This window comes from Gossypium raimondii, chromosome 5, assembly GCF_025698545.1.
Source record: "Gossypium raimondii isolate GPD5lz chromosome 5, ASM2569854v1, whole genome shotgun sequence".
In the NCBI taxonomy this organism is placed as follows: domain Eukaryota; kingdom Viridiplantae; phylum Streptophyta; class Magnoliopsida; order Malvales; family Malvaceae; genus Gossypium; species Gossypium raimondii.
Window position 1 is genome coordinate 33,528,984 of NC_068569.1, and position 9,664 is coordinate 33,538,647.

Sequence of the window (9,664 nt, forward strand, 5' to 3'; positions counted from 1 at the left end):
TACAAATTTCAAGGATCGCAAACTTTCCCATATTATGAATGAAACCCTCCAAAACATGATCATCTGCCTATTTACACAATAAAATAATTTCAAATTAAAAAAATGAATTTAACATTAATGAAATTAATGAAATTTAAATTTTCGGCTTACCATTGCTAATTGGGCGGCGAAAATATGCTTGTCGTTAAAGCGGATTAGAGAGGCAGTCATTTGTGAGAAATCGATTTGAACGAATAAAAATGAGATAATTAAAAAAAATAATATTTTAAAATTAAAATATCAAAAAGTTTAAAATGAGAGAGTTGAGAGAGTTTGATAGAGTTGAGAGATGGATGTGAATGAAAAAAAATGAAATTTGGGGTATTTATAAGGTAAAAAAATTTAACCAAAAAGCCATTGCTGAAAAGCGCATCCAATTAGACGAATTTTTTTGACACTTATACAGAAAGCACTTCTGAAAAGGAGAAGCTAAAAATTTTAGCTTTTCTTCTTCCAAAAGCACTTTTGATGCTTAATTACTTTTTCACCCCTCCAATAACATAGTACTTTCATTTTTTTCTTGGTGCTTAATTACAAATGTGTTAAAATTATTAATTAAAAATAAAAAATATTTTTTAAAATACTAATTACAGATATTTAATGGTTATATTTAAATATTTAAAATATAATTTATATATTCTAATTAAATTTTATAAATAATTAATATTTATTGCTAAAAATATTTTAAATTTATATTTCATATATTAAAATATTAACAACAAGTTATAATAATTTTTATATTCTTACTAAAATATAATAATATTAACTAATTTAAATATTATTTAAATGCATATTTGTTACTTGATAATTTTATTTCTCAAAAACACTTTTTGACAGCAATGCTAAACATTCAAATTTTAAACTAAAATTTTCAAAAACACTTTTCCACAACACTTTTCAAAAGCACTTTTTAAAAGCATTGCCAACTAACCCTTAATAAATAAACACTTTCCAAATTATGATTGCATATTGATTGAACGAGCGAATAAGGAACAAAAATTATTTGTATTTATCAAAGGATATTGCAATTTTAATACTGATATCTATATATATAGTATATATCACAATTACTTTGGTAAAATTTTTAGTTTTATTTCTATTTTCTTATTAAAAGCAACCAATTCCTCTACAATAATTAAATGACAAATTATATAAATAAATTTTCATAATTAAGTTTAACTTAAGACTAAAAATGTTGAAAGTAGTGAACTTACAAAAACAAAAATTTTATAATGACAATATAGTAAATTTATTTTCAGATAATTTTACATTTTATTAATTAAATGCTTAAATCTTATATTCTAATTAAATGGATTAAACAAGGGAACCTCGTATCTTACTCATAATATTATATTCTTGTAATTTTATTATAAAAGATAATGTAATTACGAAATTAATTTAAAATTCGACCAAGGTTTAATGCTAAGAGGTTAACCTCCGCAAAAAGCCCAAACTTAGAACTCTTAACCCAAGACAATCGAACTTTTCTCAGACTTGAATTAAAACACCAAAATTCACCTTAGAAATTGAAGAAGAATATTCGTATGTGGTTCGATAATCGATCCCTGGTGAGGGAAGGAAGTTCTGTTGGATTTTAGCCACTATAAATGCGTATCTTTATGCGTCATCAATAAGCCAAGCCGTGATCTCTTTCACTGTGACAATGGCCCTTCTTGTTTTTCTTTCCAAAAACCAGATACCCAAACCCTAAATTGCTTGCCTTTTCACAATCTACGCACAACCAAAGCAAAGTTCCCATTTTCCAGATCTGACTAAACTAAACCAATCCTTTAGATCGGCTTAAACCTTTAAAAAGTAAATAAAGACCCAGTTTTTAATATTTTTTCACTAATTATATCTATTTTGAAGTTGTATTAAGTTGAGTTAAAAAAAATTCGTTTGTGATTTTACGTGATCACGTTGGATTCTGCGGGATTTAAGCTAATTAGATCTGTTTTTGGGTATTTTTAATTTATATATGTTGTTTTAGCAGTTTAATTTTTTTTTATCGGTTTGGGAGCGTTTTTTCTTTTTCCTCAATGGCAGTGCCATCGGGAAATGCAGTTTTATCAGATAAAATGCAGTTTCCTGCTCCTTCAGCTGCAGTAGCTGGCGCCGGAGGTGGTGATGCTGGAGCCGTTGGCGGTGCAGGAGGAGGAGGTGGAGGAGGAGGAGGAGGTGCAGAGTTCAACCAGCACCATCATCGGAATTGGTTTCCCGATGAGCGTGATGGCTTTATCTATTGGTTGCGGGGTGAATTCGCAGCAGCCAATGCTATGATTGACTCCCTTTGTCATCATTTGCGTGAGGTCGGGGAAGTTGGGGAGTATGAAGCCGTCATAGCTTGCATTCAGCAAAGGAGATGTCACTGGAACCCTGTGCTTCATATGCAGCAGTACTTTTCGATTGCTGAGGTTTCCTATGCTCTTCAACAGGTGGCCTGGAGATGTAGGCAAAGGCATTGTGATCATGGGAAAGTTGGGGGAAAGGATTTTAAAAGGTCTGGATTTGGCTTTAAGGGGCATAGGGTAGAGGTGGCCAAAGAAATACAGAATTCTGTGGTGGATACTAATGGGAATTCTACTGTTACCGCTGTTTCAGAGAGAAATGAGAGAGGGAGTGAGAAATATGAGGAACTTAAGTTAGGTGGTGAGTTAGGGAAGGTGGAAGATAAAGGCTCAGTTGTCACAGAGGGTAATATGGTTACATAGTGTTTCATGTTTATTGCTTTCATTTCTTGTATTTACATTGTGGTGAACATTTGAATTAGGATAGTCAATAATACATTCTATGATGTAGCTTGCTATGTTTGATTATTTGTTCTGATGGGATGATTGAAGCTTGTTTGCCTAAAAGATTTTAAGTGTTGATATCGGTTGACTTTTACTTGCATTCTTGTGAGGAACGATACCTTCTGTTTCAGTTTGTTATGTTTGGTTATCTGTTCTGATGGGATGATTAGAATTTGTAACTAAAGGCTTTTCGGTGGTGACATTGGTGACTTTCACTTGCATTGCTGTGAATGTTGAATTTGTTAGTGAATGATACCATATTTTTCGCAGCTTTTCATGGTTGATTATTTGTTGAATTGCCTTGTGTAATTTGATAAAACTAAATTTGCCTTGTAATCTAGTTGAATCTTTTATACACTAAAAGGTAACGATGCTTATATTATAATTGGGTTTATGATTGAATTGGTTTATATTAACACCTGTAATTGGATCTTTTTCTTTTACCAAATGAAAAGCTAGTTAAAGAAGTTATATTCCTTTTATAACAAGTCTTTTGGGTCTGTTTATGCATTCAATTGTGTCTATTAGGCGTTGACATTACCTAGCAATCTATGATTGCAGTCTATGCTGTTTACTTTCTTTAGTTGATATTTGATTTGACTCGCTTTCTTCGTTGCTCAGTCTGAATTACGAATGCTGTGTCAGACCTATATTCTGCATCCGAATCTGTCGTTTTAGCATCCGTTCTGTGCTCTACAATGCCAAGTGCATGTAACGGAGCTTTTAGCATCTTAGGAGGTGCTGAAAGTGGAAGCTACGCTTTTAATATTCCCTAGATTTATTTTTCTTAGACTTGAAACTTATCCAAATTGTTTACTTATGTATTGTAGAAAAATCGTCTCTTTCCTGTTTAGCTAGGAACAGCTGGAATAGATTGGGTAGGGTATTTAGTGGCTGCCCCTTGATTCAAATCTTGCGATAAATATTGAACTCAGTTCGATCTCTTCAAATAATTCTTTAGATTTTAACATTTAATTTCTCCATTTTTTTTTTATGTTTATATGTATTTATATTTATGATCTTTCAGAACATGATTCACATCCTGCACAAAATCAGAATGAAAACCAGACTCTGGCATTGCTTCCAAAAACTTTTGTTGGTAATGAGATGTTTGACGGAAACATGGTAATGCTTTATAACTTTTATGATGATATTCTGAAATTTTGTATGAACTGATAGATTCTTGCTTCTTTTCCTCCCTATTCTTTGTACTTCTTATGAGCGAAATTTTATTTTAAGGTCAATGTGGTGGATGGGCTAAAATTGTATGAGAAACTGTTTGATGAGAAGGAAGTTTCTGACCTTGTCTCCTTGATAAATGAGTTAAGGGCTGCTGGGAAAAGAGGACATTTTCAAGGCAAGTTCTCTTAAAAGTTCTTTTTTTGGGGGTCATTTTAGCACCTAGAGTTTCACTGCTTTCTTTGTTTTCAGCTGAATCCTATCACAATTGATAGGCTTTCAGCTTCGTTGTTTATAGTTTTATCTATCATGCATCTATTCTAGGGCAAGCTGGTAATTAGTAGGGCTGAGTAGGAAAAACTGAAAACTGACCTGAACTGAGGTGTTTGGTCGGTTTATGAAATGCAAGTTAAAAAACTGCGATATCCAAAACTGAACTGAACTGAATTTTATTTTTATTTAATTCATACTTAATTTTAATTTTTTATGAAATAAAACAAATATTTTTTATTTAAAATAGTTAAAAAAGTTAAAAGTTCTATATAAAAATATTCTTCAAAAAATATCTTATAGAATTTATGATTATTTTTATTTACTTGGAAAATTGTTTTAGAAATATTTATGAACAAGACTTTAAAACTTCACAAAATAATATTCAAAAACCATAAAACAAAGTTCATTTTATCAAAATAACTCTAAAAATTCAAACAAAAATTAATATGGAAAAACTGTGAACCGAACTGAATGAAATTATAATGGATGGATCGAAAAATCTAAAAAACCCGACCAAACCAAATCGATATCACCCTTAGTAATAAGGAAATCATCTACTATGTCAATTTCTGTACTGTGTTAGAGGAACGGATAATTTTGCTCATGGCAAAGCTGATTAAGTTATTTTATCTGCTGATCAGTCTTGGAATAATGTTGTTTCAGTATGGTAGTGCAATTTCTTGGATGCTGTATATTTGTAATAATAATATCCTTGCATTCAAATATCACTAATAGCTGAATTGTAATGTGACAATTTATGAGAAGCAGTTCAGACATATGTAGCTTCAAAAAAACCGATGAAGGGACATGGCAGAGAGATGATTCAGTTGGGCCTTCCAATTGCTGATGCCCCTCTGGATGGTGAAACTGCTGCCAGGACTTCCAAAGGCATGTTCAGTGCCTTCTCCTTGATTCGTTCCCCCCACCCACCCAAATACATAAACGCACATATGTTTTTAAAATTTCAAGTTAAATGATTTTGATTCCTTTCTATGTTGATTGAGCTTTAGTAGATCGGAGAATAGAAGCCATTCCTTCCTTGTTGCAAGATACTATTGAACGTTTGGTCGACTTGCAAGTTATTACTGCAAAGCCAGACTCTTGCATCATTGATGTCTATAATGAGGTAGGTAAAAGATGGTGCTGCTGGTTGTTTCCTATACCATGAGTCTAGCTTTAAGCCTAATGTTACTGTGGTCTTTTTCTTCTAGGGGGATCATTCACCGCCTCGAATGTGGCCACCTTGGTTTGGAAACCCTACTTTCGTCTTGTTCTTGACTGAGTGTGACATTACTTTTGGAAGGGTTATTGGGGTTGATCATCCGGGTGATTTCAAAGGCTCTCTAAAGCTTTCTCTTTCACCTGGGTAAATGTTTTACTGTTTTCTGTGCTCAGAAAATGGTCATTGTTTAGAATTGAATGATATCTATTGTGTCCGGATTACTAATTTCGAACAATATAGCTATTTAGTCCTAAAACATCTGGTAAAAATGCTTCTAATGAATGGAGTCCTCACTTATGTTTCTTTGACTCCAATTTTTTTTAAGTATCTGTGGTGGGCACATTTTCAGACATGAGTATTTGGAATATGATTCTTCAAGGGGAAAACTTTAAAAAATTGAACATATCCATGTCACACGTATACTTATATCCAACACTTGCACTAGAGTCCAAGTAACATAGGTTCCTACATTAGAATAGTGGTGGCTAATATAAGGTATTCTTTTCTAGGACAGCTTCATTTAGTTCAATTGGATTGTCTTCTCTTGTTTCATATTTCCTGATTGTGAATTTCATAACTTTGATGCAGATCGCTCCTCGTAATGGAAGGAAAATCGGCTGATTTTGCCAAACATGCACTACCTTCTGTCCGAAAGCACCGCATGCTTGTTACATTTACCAAGTATCAACCAAAGCAATCTGTGGCTGACAACCAGAGGCCTCCTTCACCTTCGGTTTCTCAGTCTCCACAATGGGGTCCACCATCTAGTCGATCACCCAACCGTTTTCGCCATTCTGCTGGCACCAAGCATTTTGCAGCAATACCAACAACTGGTGTACTGCCAGCTGCAGCAATTCGGCAACAAATTCCACCCGCAAATGTTGTTCAACCATTATTTGTGCCTGCACCTGCTATTCCATTTCCTGCTCCAGTTCCCATCCCGCCTGGTTCGACTGGGTGGTCAGCCGCTGCTGGTCAAAGGCATTTTCCACCTCATCTACCCATTCCTGGCACTGGAGTTTTCTTGCCTCCACCAGGCTCAAATTCATCGTCTCAACAATTGTCAACTATTGCAACCGAACTCAACATTCCCATGGAGACAATTTCCCCTTTGGAAAACAGTAATGGTTCAGGGAAACTCACTCACCATACAACTTCATCTAGAGGGAAGTGTGATGGACCATCACCAAAACAAGGCTGCAATGGAAGTGTAGATGAAACCGGTAATGGAAGAGCTATGATGAAGGAAGAGCAGCAATGTGCTTGACAAGCAAACCTGCTAATGCAGTTTAGAGTGAGAAAGAGAAAGAGGTAGGCTGCAAACAGAAATGAGTTTCAAGCAAATGTAAAGATCGGGTGGCATTCGAAACTTTTTTTGACATTTCATACTGGTGGGGGAAGGGAAGAACTTCTCAGTTCTCTCTATAATCTTTCATTTGTGTTTTTGGTTATCATATGCACTCTTAAAGTATGTGGAAAACTCCATTTTTGATTTAAGCTTTGGCTCTTATGAGTATCTGATTTACAAGTTTTCTTACGCAGAAATGGTTGAGTTGCTTTACAGTACCGGAAAGATGTAGGTGACTCACTAGAGTGTCGAAAACAAGTTATTTCAGCTTAAATGAGAATGTGCTTGATAATATTGCTATATTCAATTTTTTAAACTTTTCATTTTGGATAAATTTGTATATATATATTTAGAGAGTCACGTTTTTATACCTACCCGAGAAATGGGTATTCTCTAAAAATATGCCTTTGACACGAGTATTTTAACAAAATGAAGAATCTGGGCAAAATATAAGTTTGAGTTTGTGCTGTTACGAATATAATAAAATTGAGTATAAATGTATGAATATTTCTTTAAAAAGAAGAAGAAAAACAGATTATTATATATATTGGTACATTTGCAAGCATCATTAAGGCCAGGAGAAGTTAATTAAGGTCGTTTGGTTTCCCTTTTGAGCCACGTATTGTATGTAGTGAGTTGTTGGAAGGAGATATGTATGTAGTAAGTAGCTGAAAGGAGATAGAGTGAAGGATATGATGAATGTCTTCAAATATTGATTGAGGTTTCCATTCCGCAACTGTGTATCCCAATAAAAGGGGTAAATTATACAAACAGTTACTCAACTTTGGGGTAGTTGACAAAACAATCATTCAGGTTTCAATTAAGTCATTCGAACTTTCAAAAAATAACAAAACAATCCTTTTAACCATTTTCCATTACAAATGTAACGGAAAAGTGACATGGTATTTAACGGTGGACTAGTTGTCATTTAAATAGATCCATTTAAGAAGTCTGGGTAGTAGAAGAACAAGAGAAAAAGAAGAATAAGAGAAGAAATGGAGAAAAGAAGAAAAGAAGAAAAGAAGAAGATGAGAAGAAAAAGAGAAAATGGAAGGAGCTTCGTACTAGTGATTCCCAAGGGTCAAAATTCGGGAACTCAAAGATGACTATGCTTCCATGACACCGACACCGACACCACCATGGTCAACGCCTTCCGCCGCATCATGATTGTCGAGGTTCTCACCATAGCCATATTGATGCAGCTGCTAAAACCATTGAACCTGGAGCTGTTTTTGCAAGAGAAAGCCATAAGTGCTTTGCATTTGAATCCTTTGTGAGTAAAACAATGTTGGAAGGCTTTGACTCCCCTGAATTTTGGGTTGCAAAAGATTCTGACTCAAAAAAACTTGACCTCGAGTAGCATTTCAACACATTCAAGACCTTGGAATCTGCATATCCTAAATTATTTTTAGCTCAAAAACCCAAGCTCTTCTTTAGCTAGATTCACCAGAACCAAGTACCTCAACCTTGTCCATGCTAAAATGGAGTGTTCCTTTTTTGAGAACTTGAACAAAGGAAGCTAGTTACCTCCGGTGGGTTCCCCGATACAACTTTTTTCATAGCTTTTGCAGAGATATTTAAGCAATTTTGGCTCTTGCATTGCTTGGGATTTTCAATGCATGTTTCAATCTTTCAGGCAAAAAAAGATTGTAGCTTCTTGGAGATTTACATGGAAAATGTGATTGAAGAATAACTTTTATCCGATGAAATCAATAATGGCAATGTTGACGTCAGGGTCAGTTTCATGGTGGTTCCAAGGTTTAAGATTGGTGCAATTGTGAGACAAAGTCAAGTTTATTTGTCTCCGGTGATTTACTCCTCCAATCAGTTGATGGGCAATGAACTTGTCGTTGAGGATGGAAGAGTTAACTTTGATTTTGATGAGGTCGATGGCTATGGTGGGAACCTTGGCGATCATGATGCGGCGGAGGGTGTTGGCCTTGGGAATCGCTGGTACGAAGCTCCTCCTTTTTCTCCACTTCTTCCTTTTACCTAAACCAATCATCTTTTCTTTTCTTTTCTTTTTGACCCTTTGACTACTCGTCCAACGTGGTAAGTTAACTGGCCAAATCAACCAGTTAACTAGCCACGTCAGATATTCTATTAAGCCTGTGATGGAGAATGTTAATGAGTGACTGATTTGTCATTCTTCAATAATGTTAGTGACTGGTTTATTATTTTTTGAAAGTTGAGTGACTAAATTGAAACCCGAGTGACTATTTTTTTAGTTACCCCAAAGTTGAGTGATTGTTGGTGTAATTTACCCAAAGATTAACTCACCTTTTCTCCCTGTTATGAAACATGCAAGAAGAGACATTATAAAATTTAAGCATAAGGAGGATAAAGCGTAAGAAGAGAATTCTCGCTTGAAGCTTGTTGGCAAATTTGTAACTTTTGATAAAGAGTAGATGGGAGCCATCAAGGCCTTGAGCAATAACGGCTCCAATGAGATAAGTGTTATTTTCTTATCATGATGAGGTAGAGAGACCAAGGGGCAAAGAAAGACTTGAGTTGTTGTATTAAGAGATAAAGGAGTTCGTGTTTGTGCTGTGTGGAGGGGCCTAGGAGTGAAGGATCAAAGAACAGAATAAGAGTAACTATTGATTCTAATAATGACTCCAATAGGGTTAGGGTCAATGTTTTTGAAGATAAGCTCGTTTCTAGATTTCCAAATGATCTAGAAAGTGCATGCGACCAGAGTGTAGAATCTCTTAGACTCTTGGGAGGAGATATCATTGTTTTTGAGCCATTGGAGGATCAAATTGGAAAGATAACCAATATTTAAAAAATCTGGCCATAGGGAAAGGGGTG

General features: G+C 34.8%; 1 protein-coding gene across 4 annotated transcripts; it reads left to right on the forward strand.

Moving 5' to 3' along the window:
* Positions 1-1,494: 1,494 nt before the first annotated feature.
* On the forward strand, positions 1,495-7,002 carry LOC105771436 (RNA demethylase ALKBH10B). 4 transcript variants are annotated; one of them, XM_012592902.2, is made up of 8 exons: positions 1,495-2,733; positions 3,662-3,709; positions 3,859-3,956; positions 4,071-4,188; positions 5,052-5,171; positions 5,294-5,409; positions 5,495-5,649; positions 6,094-7,002. In XM_012592902.2, exons 1-8 carry the CDS (start codon positions 2,079-2,081, stop codon positions 6,770-6,772), a joined length of 1,989 nt encoding a protein of 662 aa, XP_012448356.1. In that variant the 5' UTR covers positions 1,495-2,078; the 3' UTR covers positions 6,773-7,002. The 4 variants fall into 4 exon arrangements, with proteins under 4 accessions (XP_012448356.1, XP_012448357.1, XP_012448358.1 ...); XM_012592903.2 differs by having other exon boundaries at positions 1,496-2,733; positions 5,297-5,409; XM_012592904.2 differs by lacking the exon at positions 3,662-3,709 and having other exon boundaries at positions 1,496-2,733.
* The last annotated feature ends 2,662 nt before the right edge of the window (positions 7,003-9,664 follow it).